Source organism: Mandrillus leucophaeus, unplaced genomic scaffold (genome assembly GCF_000951045.1).
Source record: "Mandrillus leucophaeus isolate KB7577 unplaced genomic scaffold, Mleu.le_1.0 Scaffold87, whole genome shotgun sequence".
NCBI classification, from domain to species: domain Eukaryota; kingdom Metazoa; phylum Chordata; class Mammalia; order Primates; family Cercopithecidae; genus Mandrillus; species Mandrillus leucophaeus.
This window is the reverse complement of record NW_012109474.1, coordinates 1,745,614-1,768,029: the sequence shown is the minus strand read 5'-3', so window position 1 is coordinate 1,768,029 and position 22,416 is coordinate 1,745,614. Positions and strand designations below refer to the sequence as shown.

Sequence of the window (22,416 nt, the reverse complement as noted above, 5' to 3'; positions counted from 1 at the left end):
AGGGGCTGAGCCAGTGAGAGGGCTGGTGGGGTCATTCACGGGAAAGGAGACAGTGGCCTAGTCGAGCCGTGGAGGGGGAGCAAAGTCGTGGCCAGACTCAAGAAAATCTGCAAGAGCTGCTGCTCACGGACCCTGGGGACTGGCAGCAGGGTGCGGGTTGGTGGTGAGTCAGGGACGGCCTTGGGGCGGTAGCAGGCACAGCCTGGGGGTCCTTCGCTGGGAGGAGGTGCAAGCTTGGGGAGCAGAAGACGGGTTCCACTAGGACACTTAGAGTTTGAGGGGCCAGTGGACAGGCCTGGGGAGGTGTCAGGGAGATGCGCCTGGGCCTGAGATGCAGCTCTGGAGTTTGGGAGCTGCTGCTGCCCTTGAATCTGCCTGTGACCAACACAGGTTTTGGGGCCTTCCCTGGCAAATCGCTATTGCTGCCTGTCCCTTGGCAAATCCCTTGACTTCTCCATGCTTCTGGTTAAGGGGCCACCGAATAAATGAAGGGTTGGAGAAGGCTGTAAAGGTGAACACAGTGCCTACATGAAGGCTCCTACACTAAACTGCGTTGGCCCCGAGGGAGACAAAGGTTGTGCTGTAATGCATATACTTTGAGCCCACCCAAGTGTGCAGAGCTACAAGCCTCAAGCACGGAAATGCTGCCTGTGTTGTGCTTTCTATGAAGTGTGACTCTAAAGGCGACTTGTTTCAGGGAGGCACACAAAAATCAATCTGTGTATTTCCTCAGATTTTCTCCAGGATCTGCCTGTGCAAGGGTCCGGGTGAGACATCTTCCGGGCGGCCACGGCATCGAGAGGCTCACGTGAGGCGTGGGCAGCCCAGTACGCTCAACTCTAGGAGGGTACGGCTTGGGAAGGCAGCGTCCCTGCCGTCCAACAGACATTTCACTCGGGATGAAAGTTCAGCGTGGGCTCCAGCTCCTACGTGAGCCCCCCCACAAGCCGATGGGCTGTTGATGTACCGGGGTGTTGGGAGAAAAGCAGGAAGAACAAACAGGTGCCTTGTGGCTGTTGTTTCTGGACTTTAATGAATGCCAAGACCACACACTTGGAGAAGTGAGAACTCTTCCTACATTAGGGACACTGATAGGAAGCAAGTTTGGGGAAAAGTCGAAAAAAATCAGTTCTTCTATTTTCCAATGTAAAATAAAACCCCGGGGAAGACGGACTTTGTTTTTAAGAGTCTCTTCCTGAGTGTGCCCCCTTTCTGGCATTGGACAGCAAAACCAAATCAGAGTTCCAGAGACAGCCCTACTCCCTTCCCACCAAGGAGGGCGTGGGTGTGGGGGATTCTTAGCCTCACAGTCACCCAGCTGCCCAGGGCTGCTGGGACAGGCCGGTGGCGGGCAGAGCTCAGGGCACGTGGGAGCAGGGAGAGGGATGCGCACAGTGGGGAGCTCCCAGCCCTGTGTTTGTACTGGATCCACCTAGGAGAGAAACAGATCCCAGCCCTCACTCTTTGATTTTAGGGCTATGTAGGGCTGCGGGGGCCTAGGAATCTGTATAGTAAGATCTCTGGGTGTTTCTGGTGCAGTCAGAGTGGGCACCACCGAGAAACATGTCTCTTCAGGTGGATGGGAGTGGCAGAGACTCCAGAAATGACTGAGACCCTCTTCTTAGCTCAAATTGCCTTTGTTCAGTTTGGGCTGGGCTCACCCAGGCTCAGGTGCCCCTAGGCTCATAGCTTCCACCCCTACCTTCAGGCACGTCCCCCAGCCCAGACCTCAGCCCTCCCCAGCTCCCGGGCCACTCCTCCTCCTCTGAGTTCCTGCAGCACTGAGAATTTGAACCCCGGATGTGAAATGAACAGCGGTCTCGGAGTCCTCTGAGTGGGAGTGTATGCCAGGCCCCTGCTAAGTGCTTGATGGGACTTAGACAGCCCCCTTCTCGCCCCTACGCTGTGAGGCAGGCACCAGAGCTCCCTGGCTCTAGGGAGGGGCTCTGGTGAGCGCAGGGATGAAGATTCGGATCCCAGATCATGAGGCTCTTGTACCTCTCGTTACCAAGGTGTGTATGAGAGGCCCCGGGAAAGGAGACCCACAGCCCCTGGGCATTGCCCACCCACAGCTTGGATGGGAGCCAGGAGGAGCAAGACGAGATCCCCAATCCTTGGCAGCTTGTAACCTCTGGGCCTCACTCCTTTGCCCCCAGGCAGGCAGTACAGGCTTCACTGTCAAACCCTGGCTGCCTCAGTTTCCTGCCCTTCCCCTCTCCTTAAGCAATGGGAAGGGACAAACAGCCCAAATGTGGGCAGGGATGCAGGACTAGTAGCTGACAATTTCCCAGGGTGTCCCAGTGGGCCCCGGTGCCCTCTCAGCAGGCTGATGGCAGGTGATGTGGACTAAGCAGGGGACACACTCACAGATGGCATCTACGTGCGGTGCCCAGGAGGAAACCAGAGGCACAGCTTGGGTGGCAGCAGGGCCAGCACCAGAACTCAGATTTCCTGACTCCTAGCTGGTTGTTCCGGCACCAGGCAAAGAGGAGAGGAGTAGAGGAGGAAGGCCTGGCTAATCCTTCCTTAGGCATGACCCACGGCAGTCTCCTGGGGCTTCTCACCCTCCTTCCCTGCCCCTCTAGGTGAAAGGCAGGTGCTGGCAGCCCAGGGGGACCTGGTGGGATGTTGGGACCTGGAGTGCTGAAGTGGCGGGGTTGGTTGGGGATCTCACTCACTGGTGCCTCATAATTGCCCAGGCCTTTGGAGTTGAGGTATGAGAAGCTGGAGGGTCTGCCTCATACACATCTTAGGGGGCAGGAGGGTGGTGGAGGGGTCCCCTAGAGGCCAGTGGTGATCCCCACTGTCCTCCAGGCAGAGCAGGCAGGACCCACACAGCACTTAGAATCAGGCCTTGAAAAAGACCAGGCTGAGCATGGGGACCCTGAGGGGCAGCCCAGGGCCTCTCTGGGGGCTGCTAACTGTGCTCAACAGCGGGCACCTGACGGGACCATGTCAGCCCCAGGAGAAGCACAGAACACACTTTTTAACTCTGATCTTGTTGCTGGGATCCTGAATGCTCCAGAGCACAGTGGGAGCTGCCTCTTTAGAGAAGTGGCTGCTCGGGGAGGAAGGAGGTAGGGTCTGGAGGTGGGTGGGCTCCAAGGCAGTGGCTCCTAGGGCGGGGGTATGCATTTGTGCCTTCCTGAAGCAAATGTTCATGGGCTAGACGGCCTGGGGTCATGGGGACCAGACAGCCCGGGTGCCTGTCCCCAGGCCACCTACAGTGGGGGGCAGATGGGTAGAATGACAAATGCAAACAGGGTGCTGGGAGAGAGCCCTCTTTGGATGGATGAGATGATCAGGGCAGGCTTCTCTGCAGAGGAAACCCAAAGGTTGAGTGGGGGGCAGCCAAGTCGGGGGTGAGGGCGGGTGGGGGGCTTGGTGGGAAGGGACAATGACCGACCGTTCCCACACCAGTCCCCTCTCCGCACCTGGCCCGACGTGTCCCATTTGATCCTCACATAGCCCCGTCGCGGACCATGCCGGAGGGTGGAGATCAGATGATCTCCAGTGTGCCCAAGGCCACTCATGGGGGTCAGGGAGCTGATTCCCAGATCCAGGAACATGCCTCGAAAGTTTGGTGCTCCCTTCTGCACTGTGCTTATAGATGTGGGATCCTTAGCTTTCCTGGGAGCATGGATCCCTCTGAGGATCCCGATGAAAAATCTGCACGTCTCCCAGAAAAATGCACCTCTACACAGGTTCACAGATGTCTGCATACAATTTCAGGGTTCTCACACCCTGAAGGCCACCAAGTGCCCCAAGGACATGAACTTTGCACAGCACCACCTAAATCGTCAATGGCAATGTCTTAGGAGTGTAGGACAGTGACTGCCTCGGTAAGGCCATCAGCACAGCCATGGCCGCACATGTCGTCCGGAGGATCAGGTGGCCTTTTTCTGTGGCTTTTGAGGTTGAGGTTGGGTACCCTTGTGGCTAATGCATAACGCCAGGATGGCCAATAAAGACACCACAAAAGTTCCCTACTGTGTGCCTGACACTGGACAGATGAAATCTCCAGGTCTTCTGGGAAGCCCACAGAGGTAGGGGCTGTTTTCTCATTTTACTGATGGAAACTGAGGCTCAAGGAAGTGAAGGAATTTGTTTCAAGTCCCAGACAGTACCGTGAACATGAGATTGGAAATCATGCAAGTCTGACATGCAAACCTTGGTTCTTTCCATTTTCCCTTCTCACAGAAGGGGCTTTCCGCTTCCCGGAAGCTGGCAGGGAGTTTCTCTAAAGCGCAGGTTGGAGTGGTCAGAAGGGAGTGAACGGACAGCACGAGGAAGGCTCAGCACATGCCAGCTCCACTCACGGGAAATGACTCACGGCAGCCCTGCTGCTCTCGGGCTCCGGGGGACACATACACATTTCCTGTGTCTCGGTAGAGCCTTGGGCAGTGTGAGCTGGCAGGGGCAGATCGCTGAAGGCGGCTAGAGATAGAACAGCACCCAGCTCTGCATCCTGAGACAAAGAAGACTTTCCCTGGGCTCATATGACAGAGGTATGCTGCCTCTGGGCCTCAGTTTTGCCATCTGTAAAATGGGGTGAAGATCAGACTAGATTGGGCATATTCTGTGCGGGATCCCCCTAGTGACAGCATCAGCATCACCTGAAAAACTGCAAATTCTCCTTTATGACAGTGGCTCTCAAACCTTAATGTGCATTGAAATCATCTGGAGGGGAGTTTCTCACTCGAGAACCACACAGCGAGATCAGGGATCAGCGAACTACAGTCCACTGGCCAAATCTGGCCACGGCCTGCTTTTTATGGCCCATGAGCTAAGAATAGTTCTTTCCATTTTTCAGTAGTTGGGGAAAAAAATCACAGAATATTTTGTGACACATACAAATTATATGAAATTCAAATCTCAGTGTCCATAAATAAGGTTTCGTTGGCACACAGTCACTCTCAGTCATTTGCATATCGTCTACGGCTGCTTTTTCCGCTGTGAAGACAGAGTCAAGGCGCTTGCTCTCCTGGTTTCATGCTGCTGCTCGCGCCCTACACCTCACAGGGATGTGGTTAAACTCGGCTTTGCCTCTTGGCCTGCAGAGCCTGAAATATTTACTATTTGGCCCTTCATACAAGACATTTGCCGACCCTGATCTATAGAGAGAAGGGAAAGGAAGAGAAAGGGAGGGGAGGGGAGGGGAGGGGGAAGGGGAGAGAAGGGGTTTGTGCAAGAGCTGGGGTCCCTTCTGGGGAAAAAATGAGCTGTCAGGGGCTTTTGGAATCTGAGAGAGTCCTGCTCTGCGCTGGGCCAGCACTGGGAATCTTTTGCACAGCTGCTTTGAGGGTGATCTGGAAGGCCCCTCGGACCAATAAAGACCTTCCCTCTTGCCTGTATGAAAACCTAACATTCCACTTCTAGAGCAGGGGCTCTTCCCTGGGAAGCCCCCCATCCAGAGGCCAGGCTTCAGGGGTTCGAGGTAAGCTTTTAAGCACGCAGGTGTTTTCTGGGGAGAATCTGGTGGCGCCAGTGATCTTCCCTACCCCTCCAAAATCCCAAGCACCCTTTTGTTCCTTTGGGGCACACATTTTTCTCTTCCTACCCTTCCTTTCAAAATGTGAAAGTCCCCGGAAGCGGGACACTGTGCATGTACATCCTCCTACCTAGGAAAGGGGTGAGGTGATCTGATGGGACTAGGCAGGCTTTAGGAACGTCCAAGGAGTCTGAGGAGGGGTAGAGGGTGGTGGGGGCGGGGGTGGGGGCATTTAGAGAGAGGAAATGGTGATCAAGGAAGAGGGCCTCTTTCCCAGAGGGCTGCAGGACCCCCAAGCCCATACAATCTGTACTCATCCACTTCTCCGCATCAGCAAGAGGCATCCAAGACTCGCAGCCCATCCGGCTACCCTCCCACCCTCACTGGTGGGCATCTCCACTCCCCAGGCCCCACAAGGCCTCCCGCCTGCAGCGTTAGCCAAGCAAGTCTCAACTCTGGCCCTGGGATTCCAGGTATTTTCCCAGCCAGCCGCACCTCATCTAATTGCTTTCCAGTCAGCTAATCCCTGGCCCACGCCCTCCACTCCAGCCAGGCAAGCCACCTCTGTGTGGCCAGCAGGAGCTTCTGAGACTTCCCATGGCACGCGTCCAAGCCTGGGGCAGCCTCTCGCCTCCCCTTGCCCAAACCACATCCTCTTTGCCCTTCCCCACACCTCAAACTCTCCTCTGACTAACATTTCCAAAAAAAGTAGAGCTTGGTCCAGTCCAGACCAAAAGCAGCAGACTAATTCATTCCCTACCACCCCGCCCCCCAGACTCATCACTTCCTGGCTATCAGGGAAGAACAATTAGCAAAAAGTGGAGCTGTACCTACTGTTCAATTTCCAGAGCTAATTGTTTTCAGCAGGGTTTTGGCCTTAATTAAAGGATAATTAGTTACTGAATGTGTGTTTGCATTTCCACAAGTGTGTTTGCGTTTCCTAAGTCTGGCTTTTAACCCTGGGAAACCAGATTCAGCAAATACTTTCATGTTTCAATACTTCTGAGTAAGGGAGAAGGTCTTAATTACAGAAATCGTAGTCCTGTGTAATCAAAGGGCAATGCAAGAATGAGTTAATTGTGCCTTCCACACACCCGGCCACGATTTCTGTTGATCTGCTGTGAGGAGAGGGTGGCAGCTGCCTGGCCCTGCCCAGCACTGTGTCCCTATCTGTGGATTCTGTTCTTATCCCTGTCATGCAACTGGCCACCCCAGCCACAGCCCTTCTCTTCCCTTTCTATGCGTTTCTTCTTTCTTACCTTTTCCCCCTCGTTAGCACTTTGGGAGGTCGAGGCGGGCGGATTGCTTGAGCCCAGGAGTTCGAGACCAGCCTGGGCCACATGGCAAACCCCTGTCTCTACTAAAAGTACAAAAAATTAGCCAGGGGTGGTAGTGCACACCTGGAGTCCCAACAACTTGGGGGGCTGAGGTGAGCCGATCATTTTGAGCCTGGGAGGTCGAGGCTGCAGTGAGTCCTGATTGTGCCACTGCATTCCAGCGTAGGTGACAAAGGGAGACCCTGTCTCAAAAAAAAAAAAAAAAAAAGAAGGACCATGTTTTCCAGACCCTGCAGGGAGCTCTCCAGCCAGGTAGCCCCACATGCACACTGGCTGTGAGCTTGAGGCTTTAGTATTCATGGTGCCCCTTTGCTACCTGGTGCCGTGAGAGGCTATGAAAAGTACTTTTGAGACTTTTGATACTTTAGGGATCCAGAACTGCTCCAAAAGCCTGAGGATTCCAGAAGCCACCTCCAGACCGCCCTGTCCAGCATAATAGCCACCGGCCACATGTGGTCTTGGGTACTTCACATGTGCCTGAGTCCAAATCGAGAGCTGCTTTCAGTGTAAAATACAGACTGGATTTCAAAGACTTCGTACCAAAAGAGAAAAACATAAAAAATATCTAACTGGTACTTTTTAATATTGATTACATGTTAAAATGGTGATTATTTGGATATATTAGACAGCATAACATTAATTTCACCTGTTCCCTTTTCAGTTTTTTAAAATGTGGCTACTAGACCATGTAAAATTACACATGTGGCTCATGTTATATTGTTACTGGACATGTTGCTCCATAGACGAATTCTACTGTAATTGTCAAGGGCTAAAGGGTTTCTGTCATCCTCAAGGTCTGTGACTGTGGGTGTCCTTTCCCACCCACTCCATTCTTCCACCCTTCTTGCCCCCTGCACACACTCCTAATTTCCTCTGTTCTTCATGGGAGAGGCAGTGAGGAGGGCTCTGCTGAGTGCTGTCACAATCCATAGCAGGTGCCCAGGCTCATGCAATAACCCCTTCCCCATGGGCTCTTGGTCCGGGGAGCTTTGCTAGAAGCTTATCCTGACTTCTCCTAAAGATGGTGGTTTGTGGGATTCTGACTTTGGACAGACTAAATCTCATATGAAGCTCATATGAGGGTTGTTGAGAAATGGCCACTTAATCAAAGGCAGGGACAGAACAGAGGCAGCTTCTTGGGCTGAGAGCACTGTTTGCACTGGTTCACTCACAGTGTGGGCACGAATGCCCCTTTTGGGCTTGCTTGGTGGTGGTGGTGGGGGGTGTTTCTCTTCCCTTTCCTGTTCTGAGCTCATCTCCAGGGACCACTAACCAGCCAGCCCCACTCTGCTCACTCACATTGCCCCTTCAAGGGTCCTGGATTTATCTCCTCCGAGAAATCATTCCAGATGAATTCTAGAAGGGCTGACTGTTGTCTCTGGCTTTGCTCAGTCTATGCACTCTACTTCCTTAATTCAGTCAATAAGTGTCTATTGAGGACTTGCTATATACCAGGCACTGTTCTAGGCACAGGGATACAGCTGTGAACAGACACGTGCCCTGCCTTGAGAGAGTTTCCATGCTAGTTGAGAGACAGAGAATAAGCAATTAACAAAGAAAACTCCAAGCCAGGCACTAGCAGGGCAATGAAGAGAAGGCAGTCAGGCTGGGGACAGGCTGGGGTGTGGTCAGGGATGGTCTGAGAAACTGACATCTGAGCAGAGCCCTGGATAGGCACCTAGAAGAAGGGCCTTCACCCAGAGAGTGCTCCACAGCCCTGAGCCTTGTGTTCCTCCACATGTTTTCCCAGTAAGAAGCACTTCAGTTTACACAATATAAAATATGCTGTGAACCCATCCTTTTATTTCATGTCTTTGTTTTTCAGGGGTGGTGTGCCTCTCAGACAGTGAGCTACAGGGAAGGGAGGAAGTCAATTTACAATGAACAAATCTGGCCAGGTGTGGTGGCTCATGCCTGTAATCCCAGCACCTTGGGAGGCCAAGGTGGACGGATCACCTGAGGTCAGGAGTTCGAGATCAGCCTGGCCAACATGGTGAAACCCTGTCACTACTTTTTTTTTTTTTTTTTGAGACGGAGTCTCGCTCTGTCCCCCAGGCTGGAGTGCAGTGGCCGGATCTCAGCTCACTGCAAGTTCCGCCTCCCAGGTTCACGCCATTCTCCTGCCTCAGCCTCCCGAGTAGCTGGGGCTATAGGCACCCGCCACCTCGCCCGGCTAGTTTTTTGTATTTTTTAGTAGAGACGGGGTTTCACCATGTTAGCCAGGATAGTCTCGATCTCCTGACCCAGTGATCCGCCCGTCTCGGCCTCCCAAAGTGCTGGGATTACAGGCTTGAGCCACCACGCCCGGCCACCCTGTCACTACTAAAAATACAAAAATTAGCTGGGCGTGGTGGTGGGCTCCTGTAATCTCAGCTGCTCGGGAGGCTGAGGCAGGAGAATCTTTGACCCTGGGAGGCAGAGGTTGTAGTGAGCCGAGATCACGTCAATGCACTCCAGCGTGGGCGACAGAGCGAGACTCTGTCTCAAAACAAAAAAAAACAAACAAAAATAATTAACACATCTACCCGAGGGCCAGAGAGGGTAAGCTGCAGGAGACTGTCTGCCTCTGAAACCCACCTTCTTCCTCCAGCATTCCCCTCCTCTTCCTGGCTACAAGAGAAGGACGATCCTGGAGTTCTTTCTCACAAGGCCTGGCCCAGCCCACACTCTGACTTACAGTTCAGTGCTGGTGGCAATGAGAGCAGAGCCATCAAGAAGGAACTGGAGTCTAACTCTGTCTTGAGGTGGACAGAAAGGAGGAGAAAAGTTAGTTCCCTAAACATCATTCACATCTGAAGGCAAGAACGGCAGCAGGTGGATATCATCAATGCTAATTTGAGCTACAGGTCCTGAGAGCTGGAGCGGGTTGGAGAAAGATCCGCGCGGGTCCTGGAGAGTTGTGTGTGCTTTATTCACCCCTGGCTCTTAGTGCAGGGCACCATTTGCTTCTTCCCTCCCCAGGAGACAGCAGCTCTGTGAGGACAGGGACCCCGGTGTACTTATGCTCAGGGCCTAGCAGCGGGTCCAGTACTCGGCACCCCAGCTGCTAGATGGAGGGCACCTGTGCTGGAGCACGGAGGCTGGGCAGGGTGGGGGCACACTCTGGGAGGCACGGGGGTCGGGGGCACTGCAGACGTCCGCAGAGTTGCCTCCATCCTCCTTGCAGGTGGGAAACAGGCAGGCTTATTTTTTGTCTTCTGAGTTATCTGGAGTAACCGATGGCCATTTTTTGCAACCCCAGTGCCTGGTTTATGATCTTCGAAATGTGTAAGTCGCTCTCCCTCCCTCCCAACCAATCCTCCTAACCAGACCTGCACTCAGAAAGTCCCCCAGCCGGGCTCCCCTAGTGTTTGCTGCCATCCACCTGCTGGGAAACTGCTAAGGGAGAGTGAGGGTGTGTGAGCAGGAGGGCATCCTACTGTGTGATTTTAACCCTAAAGGACTACCCCAAAGGATTTAAAAATCTAGACGGATGCTTGTGCCTGTGTACATATAATCCTGTACCCACAACTCCGGCAAGGTACGATTCTCTCCTCCACAGTTCCGTCCATTCAGCAGCTTAGAAAAAAACCCTGCACACCCTCCCTCCTCCAAGCCGTCAGCAGCTGCCGGTCCCCTCCCACCTTCAGCTCAGCTCTGCAGATAGCAGGGGCCTCTTGAAGTTCAGACATTAATTACCGAGTCAGAAGATTTTTCAAAATTACAAGGCATGGCCCCAGGAGATAAGAGGAAGGAGGAGGAGCAGGCGGGGGAAGGAGGTGGGAGGGCAAGCCGCCCAGGGCTGTGAAGGCAGGGCTGGGGGCTGGGGGCTGGGGAGGCGCCCCTCCCCTGGGGAGAGTTCCCCCCCTGCCCTCACTGCCCCCACTCATCAGGCTTGTGCCCTCTGCAGAGAACAACGCAGAGACCAGGGATTTATAGCTTGTGCTGGGCCCATGCCCGAGGAGGCATCCCTGGGAAGAGAAAGGGCTGGGGACAGGGATGCAGGACTTTTCTGGTTGATCCTGAGCAGAAAAGTTTTGACACCACCATCTCTTACCTCCCTACCTCAGTCTTAAAGTAGAATTCCGGCTGGAAAATGACTTTGTGAATTTAAATTGTTTTCAAGCAAGGGGAGATAGGCGAAATCATTCTCTCTCCCTCATTAGGAGGATGGATGGAGATGAGGACTCCCCGGGAGGGAACTGGAAGGAAGGTTTCACTGGGGGTCAGCAGGGCAGCTCAATCTAACTATGAAAAAATGCCAAATAGTTGATGTTTATTAGGAAAACTGCTCCCTGCTATATACCCTTCATAAGGCTAGTTAATTCCCCTGCGAGCACATGCATTCTGAATCTCTGTATTTTAGAGAAAATACCCAAAGCTTGCACCCACACCACCTTCCAAAACAGGCTTAAAGAGATGTCCTCCTGAGCCATGTTGAGATCGGTTTAGAAATCTCTTGAGTTTTAAGACTGTTTAAAAACGGTTCTGGCTTGGAGACTGGTTTCCCTTTGGAAACCAGTGTCTGGTGGAAGCTGGTATTTTTATAACTCTAGGCTCTCTATCAGATCCTGTGTTACCATGGTTGCTAAGGGGAACACTGGCTTCAAATTTCACATTTCAGTTTGCAGAGTCTGGCTAAGGAAGCAGAACAGTCAAAGGGTGGGGGCTGGGGAGAGGGTCGGGAGTGGAGGTGGGGTGGGTGGGAGACTCCAGTTCTATCTTGAGGAGGTCAAGGATCCGGGCAGCTTCAGATGGGGCTGCTTCCGTGTGTTTATGTGTGTACGTTTGGGGCGTGGGGGTCTGGGCAGGTCGGCGTCACCCCGCTGAGTTAACTTCACTGTGTGTGCTGAGCAGAGGAGGGGAACGAAAGCTCTGGAGGGGACAAAGCGGGTGGGGAGTTATTTCGGCGGAGGTTACAGGAATGGTCGCTTAAGCTGGGGTATTCATAGCAGCAGCTGCTGGCCCTGCAGGGACTCCGATGCTAAGCCACTGCCCAGGGGCTGGGTACCTGCCGTAGGAAGGCTACATTCTCAGAGGAACATTCCAGGCGGGGTCTGTGCCTAAGATTAGGGCTGGAATAAACTGTTCATGGAGAAAGGTTCTCCTGATTTTTCAAGCTTCATTCTAGCCCTTCACCTCATGCTAAGTCTTTTTGTTTGACGGTTACAGTCAGAATAAATTTAAAGGCAACCAGGAGCTGGGGAGTTGCTCTCTGCTGGGATGCCCTTTGAGGTGGACCTCCAGCCTCCTTGCCTCCTCCGCCATCTGGGCTCCCACGTTCCCTCTCCTGCCCACGCTTTATTTGGAGCACTGCACTCCTCCGGGCACTGAGTTACCCGTGGGCTCCTCTGGCTAGAGACTGCTCCAGATTTAGTTGACTTTGTTATCTCAGCACATTTCCAGCAAGAAATGTGTCCAGCAGACTTTTCAGTTTAATAAGGAAGTAGCATTTTTCTCATTGTTTGTTGAATGAATAAAGAAACGCTCCTTTGTTCCTTCCATGGTGTTGCTTTGTGGCTTAAAACCTTTCAGAGGTTCTTGGAGTCATCCTGCATTCGCTAGAACACCTCTGGTGAGAGCTGGAGCTGGCCATGGCTCGCTCATCAGGCCCTCTCTTTACCACCCAGATGGGCCATGCTTATTCTGGCCCCCATACCTTGGCTCAAAGGCTCCTTCCTGGAGACTTTCCCTGTTTCCACCATGCCTGTCCACAATCCACTTTCCCTTAAGCCCCAGCTCCCCTGCCCTTTGTCCTCGGCGGCTCCCCACCCCTCTCCCCATTCCATTTCCCCACATTTATCCAGCTCCCAATTCATCATAAGTGTTCATGGCTGCTTAATTTCAGGAGGATTGCAAGCTCTTTGCTGAAGGATCACAACTTATATCCCTCCTTCTGGTACTACTAGGAAACTTTGCAGTTCAATAAGAAGCATTGTCTCAAACTAAATCATTGCTTGTTGAATGAGCACAGACTCCAGGGCAACATGCAGCCGGGGTTCCATGAGAGATGAGACCTAGCCCGCCCCCAGGTAGCAACGAAAGACTGAAATGATTTAAAAGCAACCAAGAAAGGGTCACGAGGCATTAATACAGCCACCTGGCAAGGAGCATATCTGGAGACAGACGTTGACAGCCCCGTGTGGACATTAGTTCTATAGGATGTTGTAAGAGGAATGAATCCAGGCAGGGTGGGGAGGAGGTGGGAAGTGAGCCCGGCCCTGAAGGTGGGCAAGAGCCAGGCAAGAAGAGGAGAAAGATTGTTCTCATGGTGGGAGGAATGCGAGGCCACCTATGGAAATACAAGTGGAGTAGTTTGGCTGGAGAGAGGGGTTGTGTTTGCTTATGGAGGCCTTGGATGCCCAGTTGGGAGAATGGACCTCACTTTCTGGGGCTGACTGTGTTGCGATTCTTCTCTTGGGCAATGCCTGGAACACGGTTTGTATTCAACAGCAACACACAAACTGACGGTTCCCTGCAAGGCTGTCATAGGCCACTTGCCTTACAGAAACACCTCGCTTATTTTAAGCCTGAAAACAAAGCCACAGGGTGAGTATTGTTCTCATTCCTATGCTACAGATAAGAAAATTGAGGTTTCAAAAGACGGAAGAGTTAGGTTCAAGTCCCACGGCTAGTAAGTGGCACAGCTGGGATTCAAACTCAGGTCTCTCTGGCTCCTAAGGCTGTGCCCCTCACCCAAGGGTGTTTGGCTGGTCAGTGGATGCTCACTGGATGCACCCAGGATGCTGAGACTATGTTCCTTAACCTTGGTTGGACATTAGAATCATTTGGAAAGCTTACATATCCCTGAAAGCTTAAATTTTCAGGAAGTTTGGTTTGGTTGGTTGAAGAAGGGGTCTGATAATTTGTAATGTAGTAAACGCTTCTCAAGGTGCAGGGCTGAAGATAATTCCCCATGGATTCAGTCAGCAAATCTTTGCTCCCCGTCAGAGTTCATTGTTACCCCGGGGGAACAGACTACCTTGGTCACTTCTGGCCAAAGTGGGTCCTGCCCTGGCCTCTGCTGGGCAGCCGAATGCCCTGCTCTTGGGAAAGGAGGAATGGTCCGCCTGGAAAGGTGCCTCTGAAGAATGTGTTGCTTGACTCTCTCAGTCCTGTGAAATAGCAGAGGCTCTCCACCCACACCCGCTTCATCTCAGCCTTTTCCGAGGTCAGATTTCCCCTGGAGCCAAAACAATGTGAGCAATTGAATGCACACTCACGCAAAAAGTTTAAAAAGTGGCTCTCTCATTGTTGCACAGAGCAATTTCATTTCCTGAGAAGCCTGACTTGCTGGCCTCTGTGTTCTCCTCCCTGGCCTGTGCCTGCCCACCTCCTCCAGGAGCCTGGCCAGTTATGTCCCTTGGGGGCGCCCCTCAGAGACAACCCTCAGGGGCACCTGCCCTCTCCCTGCCCTTCCTTTAGAAAGGGCAGGGAGGGGCAGATGGGATTTCTGGGGCCTGGAGGGGAGGAGAGCCAGGGGCAACCAGAGGGAGAGGTTGGTGGGGGTCAGGAGGTGGGTACAGAGAGATGGGAGATTCCTGGCAGAAAGCACCCTGCCTTCTTCCTTTACTCCACCCCTGACCTCTGGCTATGGCTGCTGGACTCCAAAGAGACAGGAGGGTTGGAATTAGGGGCAGGGATGAGCTGGGGTGATTGGATGGAGAGAAGAAAGGTGGGATGTTCAGGGGAAAGAGAGGATGAGAAGAAGTGGAGGAAAATAGATGCATAGAACTTTGTTGAAAATTCCCCTTTGTAGCCGGGTGCAGTGGCTCACGCCTGTAATCTCAGCACTTTGGAAGGCTGAGGTGGGTGGATCACCTGAGGTCAGGAGACCAGCCTGGTCAACATGGCAAAACCCCGTCTCTACCAAAAATATAAAAATTAGCTGGGCTTGGTGGCGGACGCCTGTAATCCCAGCTCCTTGGGTGGCTGAGGCAGAAGAATTGCTTGAACCTAGGAGGTGAAGGTTGCAGTGAGCAGAGATTGCACCACTGCGCTCCAGTCTAGACGACAAGAGTGAAACTCTGTCTCAAACAAACAAAAAACAAAAAACAAACAAACAAAAGAGGGAAAAGAAAATTTCCCTGCCAGAGAAATTTTCAACCAAGGACTTTAAGTAAGGGGCTCAGAGAGAGGCATTCAGTGATAACCTAGAAGAACCTCGCAACAACACCATGGGGTCACAGAGGCACGGAGAGGCGGAGGAGGTGGAGAGCATTGTAGGGTCGGGGAATGAAGGCTCTAGACAAGCCAGACCCACAATCTGGCAGGTCGGCTCAGAGGTACCAGCTGAGATGGGAAGATGACACCCTTTGCTCAGGCCATAAACAATAATTGCACCCCTCCTGTGTGTGCAGCCCTCACAGTCACAGTTAGGCTGAGGACCAGGCCAGGAGAAAGGGGTCCTTAGAATGCTATTATAAAATGTTCACGGGATGTTTTTCCATTTGTTTGTGTCTTTTTTCATGTCTTAAATAATATATTATAGTTTTCAGTATATAAGTTTTTTACTTCTTTGGTTAAGTCTATTCCTAAGTATTTCTTTTTGATGCGATTGTAAGATTATTTTCCCAATTTCCTCTTCAGATACTGTACAGAAATAGAAAGGATTTTCGTATGTTGATTATGTTTTTGGCAAATTTACTGAATTCATTTATTAGTTCTAACAGTTTTATTGTGTGTGTGTGTGTGTGTGTGTGTGTGTGTAGTCTTTAGTATTTTCTATAAACAAGATCATGTCACCTACAAACAGAGACAATTTTATGTCATCCTTTCAGATTTGGATGCTTTTTATTTCCTTTTCTTGTCTAATTGCTCTGGCTAGGATTTCCAGTACTATGTTGAATAGAAGTGGTAAGATTGGGGATCCTTGTGTTGTTCCTGATCTTTGATTGGAAGATTTAATATTGTGAAAATGTTCACACTATTCAAAGCAATCTGCAGATTCCATGCAATCCCTATCAAAATCCCAAGGGCATTTTAAAAACAGAAATATAGAAAACAATTCTAAGATTCACTTGGAAATATAAAAGAGCCCAAATAGCCAAAGCAATCTTGAGTGAAGAAGAACAAAGCTGGTGGCAATCACACTTCCTAATTTCAAAATGTATCCCAAAGCTATAGCAATTAAAACAGTATGGTACTGGCATGAAAACAGGCATATAGACCAATGAAACAAAATAGAGAGTGGAGAAATAAATCCACACAATTACAGTCAACTGATCTTCAACAAAGGTGCCAAGAACACACAACAGGGAAAAGACAGTCTCTTCAATAAATGGTGTTGGGAAGACTGGATATTCACACAAAGAAGAAATTATACTCTTATTTCATACCATACACAAAAATCAACTCAAAATGGATTGAAGACTTAAATATAAGACCTGAAACTGTAAAACTACTAGAAGAAAACATAAAGAAAAAGCATCTTGACGTTGGTCTGTACACTTTTTTTTTTTTGGATATGACTCCAAAAGCACAGGCAACAAAAGCAAAAATAGACAAGTGGGATTGCATCAAACTAAAAAGCTTCTGCACAGCAAAGGAAATAATCAGCAGAGAGAGAGAGACAAAGTATAGAATACGAGAAAATATTTGCAAACCATACATCTGATAAAGAGTTAATGTCCAAAATGTATAAGGAACTCCTGAAACTCAATGTCAAAAAACCTAATAACTCAATTTAAAACTAGGCTAAGAATTGGAATAGACCTTTCTTCAAAGAAGACATGGAAAATGGCCAACAGGTGTATGAAAAGATGCTCAATGTCATTAATCATCAGGGAATGCAAATTAATTAAAGCCACAGTGAGATATCACCTCATACCTGTTAGAATGGCTGTGAGCAAAAAAACAAAAGACAAGCTGGTAAGGATGTAGAGAAATTAGAACCCTTGTACACTGTTGGTAGAAATGCAAAATGGTGCATCTGCTGTGGAAAACAATATGGAGGTTCCTCAAAAACTTAAAAATAGAGCTGCCATATGATCTAGCAATCCCGCTTCTGAGTATTTATCCAAAAGAGCTGAAATCAGGATTTTGAAGAGATATTAGCACTCTCACATTCATTGCAGCTCTATTCACAATGAGGCAAGACATGGAAACAACCCAAATGTCCATCAGCAGATAAATAGATACAACGATGTGTATATGTGTGTTGGGGGTGGGGGTGGGGAGATGAAGAGCGGTTGGTTAATGGGTACAAACATACAGATAGAAGGAATCAGTTCTAATGTTTGATAGCAGAGTAGGGTGGCTACAGTTAACAACAATGTATTGTATATTTCAAAATAGCTAGAAGAGAGGACTTGAAATGTCCCCAAGACATAGAAATGATAAATACTCGAGGTGATGGATATCCTAAATTCCCTGACCTGATCATTACACATTCTATGCATGTAACAAAATATCACATGTACCCCATAAATATGTAAAAATATAACACACCAAGAAAAATATTTTAAAGTGGTATATACATACGATGGAATACTATTCAGCCTTTACAAAGAAGGAAACTGCAATATACAACAACATGGATGAACTCTGAAGACATTACTAAATGAAATAAGCCAGTCACAGAAGAACAAATACTGCATAATTCCATTTACATTAGGTATCTAAAAGAGTCAAATTCAAAAAAGCAACGAATAGTGGTTGCCAGTGCCAGAGGCTAGGGGGAGGTGCAGATGGGGAGTCGCTAATCAATGGGTGAAAGTTTCAGTTATGCAAGATGCATATGTTCTAGAGATCTGCACAACATTATGGCTATGGATACAATACTGTATTGTACCCTTAGAAACCTGTGACGAGGGTAGATCTCATGTTCAGTATCCTTACTACAGTAAAATTAAAAATAGAAATTTAAAAATATTTAAAAAATAAAAAAAAGAGCTTGCTAAGCAAATATGAGTTGTAAATAGCAGAGCAAGGAGACTCCTGCAGCTACAGATGACCAATAATCTTCTTCAATCACTCTGAAAACCACCTTGGCAGAGACTATTTGTTCTTACACAATAAAAGCACACACTGAAAATTCTTCTTCATCTCTGGAAGAAGGATCTCTGATTGGCATGTTAGTTAGGGCAAAAATGGAATCAATTCCACCAAGATCTACTGGGTTCCTACCGAATAGGTGCTGAGTTATGGACCAAGAAGACAAACAGAGTAGCTCCTGCTCTGCCTGCAAGGCAGGGAAATGGGGCGGTCAGATCTGGATTCCAGGATTGATTCTACCACTTGGTGGCTGTGTGGCCCTGAGCAAGTTGCCTGACCTCTCTGCTCTCCTCTGAAAAATGGGGATGATAATCTTCAGAGTGCTGTCTGAGTTAAAAGAGAAAAGAACACACGAGGCACTCGATTTAGATGAAGGCGTCCATGCCGTGAGATGCACTGTTACCGTCACTGAACACTGCTACAACGCAATGTGAAGAGGCTGGGGTGAGGATGGAGCAGTAAGGACGGAGGGCACTTCCAGTTCCCTCAGGAGGAAGCTGTTGGTGTGCTGAGCGGGGGCTACACAGAAAAGGTGACTTTAAGCTGGGCCTAGGAAGAAGTGTCAGGGACAGGAAGACGGAGAGGCAGAGATGACTCCAAATTTCAAGCTTGAGTAACTTAAAGAATGGTTAATTTGATGAGGTCAGGGTGTGAAAGGATGTCCCCAGGGACTCCCAGAGAGCTGGGTGTCCTCCAGGCTGAGGCGCCTGGGGACTGAGCATGTGCTTAATCTAAAGGAGCGTGGGGACCAAGTGAGCTTGGACCTCAGAATGAAGGGGGCCTCTGTGAGCACAAGGACCCCCAGACGGACTGGATGGTGAGAACTTTCATCTCTCCCTTAGGTTTGTCCTCAGCAAGACCCTTCACTCGGAGATGGCCTGTGGGTTTGTGTTTTACTCAGAAGTAGCGAGGAAAGCACTGCCCTGGGGGTGCAGACGCAGGGGATGGAGTGAGTGACTTGACTGAGGAAAGGCAATCGCATGGGTTCTGGGGCTGCTGCCTGGCCGCAGGGAGGCAGGCAGCGTGGGTGGAGGCCTGCATGACAGCTGCACTGAGCAGGGGCTTTGGGGTGCAGTTCTGGCCACATCCTGTTGGAGGGGCCTGAGGGATGACCTGGGACAGGCGTAGTGGGCAGCTGGAAATGTGGGCCTGGGGGTGGTTCTGGGAGTGGAGCGGATCTCAGGGCAAAGTGGGTGCTGTGGATTTGGGGTCAGACATCTACATGGCCCCAGGGGGAAAGCCTAAGCTTTTCCAGCATGGAGGTGGCTGCAGCAGTGCCTTTGGCTCTGGAAACTTCCATAAGCCGGCTCAACCTGCTTTAGGGATGTAGGTCAAGCCTGGTTATGAGGCGGCAAACGACTTGAAGAATTCAGGGGCCCCCACGGAGCTGGGAAAGGCAACAGGCTGTTCACAAGGATTGATAAGATCCGTAGGGTACCCCTTCAGTCCCCATCTTTTCTTATGGCCCAGTTTTAGGGAAGCCAAGATTTCTCCCGGAAAGAGCCCTACCTGGAGTTCAGGAGCTCCAGACCAGCTCTGGCATGGGCCAGCTGTGTGTCCCTGGGCAGGACACTCAGCCCAAGTAGCCCTTTAAGATTAGGTGTGTGCTCAGCCCCTAGGCCCCATCAACCTAGATGACAACCAGCTCTCTGCCAGTTGCTGTGCTCTGGCCACCTCCTTCCAGCCTCTGGCCTCATTGTCCCTAGTGCGCTTAGCTGTCTCTCCACGCCTCGCCACCCTCCCTCCACCTTGCAGAGAAAGCACCATGAGCACCGTCTGCAGATGAAGAAGCCGAAACTCAGAGCAGGTAAACGCTCCGCAACGTGGTGCAGTTGACGAACAACAGAGCCAGGATCTGAACCCTGCCGCAGCCTGGCCCTAGCTAGCTTGGTACATGGGGCCCTGCCCTCTTCTTTTACAAACTGGAGAAGGCCATAGGTGATTTATTTATTCTTCAAGTTTACCATGAGCATGGGATGGGTCTGTGTTTGTCAAACTGGCCCGAAAAGTTGAATGCATCCAACAAGTAAGTGTGTGTTAGGCGTGGCTCTTTGTTCTTGTCTGCACACATCTCCTGGCACCTTCCGGATCTCACACCGGAACGTTTGTACTACCTCAGGCGGTGTTAAAACTGTCCCAGCAGCCAGGGCCAGCGCTCGGCTATAGCCTTGCCTCCCTCTCGGAGGAGCAGGTGACAACAACACCAGGAGGTGTCCAGATCACGCAAAGGAAAAGTATTGGGGCAATTCAGGTCACCGCCCTAGAACAGTGCTGCTCCCTGTCTCGAGGTGGGTTGTCCAGGGCACAGGACAATGCAGGCAAGGATGGGAGGACCCAAGAGGCCATGTAGGCCCGCTCCTAGCCTCCATGAGGCTGCCTTCAAGTCATTCCAAAGGGTGCAAAAAGCAGAGCTGCCGGCCCTCATGGAGCTGCATTCTGAGCTCAAGGCACTTTGAGGATGAAATAAAGTCAGGAGAGGCCATTGTCTGAATCTGTGAAACAAATCTGATTTCAAGTGCATTTGTTAAGAAATGTGGTTTGGGTACGTGGAGTGGCAGAGGCTCACAGGTTTACAAAGCACCCGAGAGACAACTGTGTGCTCTGTGCTAGTCTGGAATGAGCATGCTATTGTTCTATACACGGATGCTTCAAAAACACTTATAAATACACTCCCTCCCTTCTCTTAAATTGCTCTGTTATATTGTCTTTCTTTCAAAAACACAAAGATGCCCCTTGACCCCACAGCTCCCCTTCCCTGCTGCCATTCACAGAAAAACTTCTCCAAAGACTTGTCCACACTCGTGTCCTCACCTCCACTGACACCCAGGGCCCGTGACCTGCTTGTTGCCAAACCCAGGACACTTTTCTGTCCTGGTCCTTTGATCTTAGGAGGCTGTTCCCTTGTGTCCTGGTAGCCCCAGCAGAGGCCTGCTGGCAGTGGGAGGGTACAACACGGGGGAGGCGTCCAGGTCCCAGTGAAGGGCTGCTGTGAGGGTTCTTACACGCCCCCTTCCTCTGCCTCTCCATCTATACTCTCTTCCTGCATGGTTCCATCCGGTCCCCAGCTTTGAGCACCAGGTGCATACTGATACTTCACAGAACCCTCCATCCCCTATCTGCATGCGTGACCTCTTCAGGATCTCTAGACCCTTCCACCCGGCCAACCTCCGGGCAGTTCCCTACGGACAGCTAACAGGCAACTCAAACATAACTGACTCTTGCTTTTCATCCCCATTCTATTTCTTATCCAGCATCCTCCATCTCAGAAAATGGGGCCACCAAGCTGGTAAACGGGGAGTCCATGTCCCCTCCTCCCTTTCCTCCATCTCACATTACTGAGTCCTGCTGGCTGTAACTCAGAAATACAACTAGAGCCTAAACGCGCTCTTCGCCCTCACTCTGAGGCTGTCTTCCAAGACACCAACCTTGTGCTGGGCAGCCTAAGCAGCCCCGCTCGGCTTCCAGCTTCCACTTTTGCCCCCTTTCAATTCTCTCCCCTGACAGCAGCCAGAGGGGTGTAGAAAGTGAGTTAACAATATCTGGCAGCGCAAGCACCTGGTGAATTCCTGCTTCTCAAAAGTTCCTTGGTCATTCTTATTTCCTTCTTTTTCAGATGAAATTTTGAAGAAAACATGTTTTCATAGCATAAATAATCCAGTGGCGAACCAATCCAATCCAATTCCAAGACTGCTCAACGAGACACTTACCATAGGCCCCCCTCTGCAGCCAGTGCTCCAGATTGGAAATGGCTGAGGCCTGAGTTCACAACACCCCGCGGGGGAAGCGGGTGCTGGTTCCCTTTATGTAAACCCAACAAAGAAAGACCTGGCTTTGGGGAGCAGAAGCGCCTGCTGTTGTGCATCTCTTTGCTGAAGGATGGGGCCCTTTCTTTTTTTTTTTTTTTTGGAGACAGAGTCTTGCTGTGTCGCCCAAGCTGGAGTGCAATGGCGTGATCTCGGCTCACTGCAGCCTCCGCCTCCCAGGTTCAAGCAATTCTCCTGCCTCAGACTCCCGAGTAGCTGGCATTAGAGGCACCCACCACCAAGCCCGGCTAATTTTTGTATTTTTAGTCGAGATGGGGTTTCATCGCGTTAGCCAGGATGGTCTCGATCTCCTGACCTCAGGTGATCCACCTGCCTCAGCCTCCCAAAGTGCTGGGATTACAGGTGTGAGCTACTGTGCCTGGCCGGGATGGGTCCCTTTCTAAGTGGGTCCACCCTCATAGCTTTGTCCGGGCATCTGAGACACATTCCAGCCCTGGCACTGCCCGGCTGCGCAGGCGGCACAGGCAGCGGGTCTCTTACCTCCCTGAGGCAGGTATAGATGGGGCACACGAGCACGCGGAAGGGCTCGCCCGTGCTGCTGCGCATGGTGCCGAAGACCTCGCACAGGAAGGTGATGAAGCCCAGCCAGCGCTCCACGTCCTGCTGCTGCAGCTCCTCGCGCACCGTGAAGTCCTTCTGTGGAGGCATGAGAGACTGCGTCAGCCTCCTGGGGCTGGGGAGGGGCCCGGGTGCCACCCTGCTGTGCAGAGCATCTGTTGTCTCGGGGCTGCTCCTGGGCAGCAGGCAAACCCCATGTCTTAAATGAGGATGGGGGTGCATGATTGCACTC

At 51.0% G+C, this 22,416-nt stretch overlaps 1 protein-coding gene across 3 annotated transcripts in view; it reads right to left on the bottom strand.

Annotated features, from left to right (window-relative positions):
• CTIF (CBP80/20-dependent translation initiation factor) overlaps nt 1-22,416 on the bottom strand; it is a 344,748-nt gene that overhangs the window by 24,678 nt on the left and 297,654 nt on the right. For all 3 annotated transcript variants that reach the window (XM_011968992.1, XM_011968993.1, XM_011968991.1), the window contains one exon: nt 22,107-22,262. In XM_011968992.1, coding sequence (XP_011824382.1) covers nt 22,107-22,262 — 156 coding nt within the window. The remainder of the gene's footprint in view (nt 1-22,106; nt 22,263-22,416) is intronic.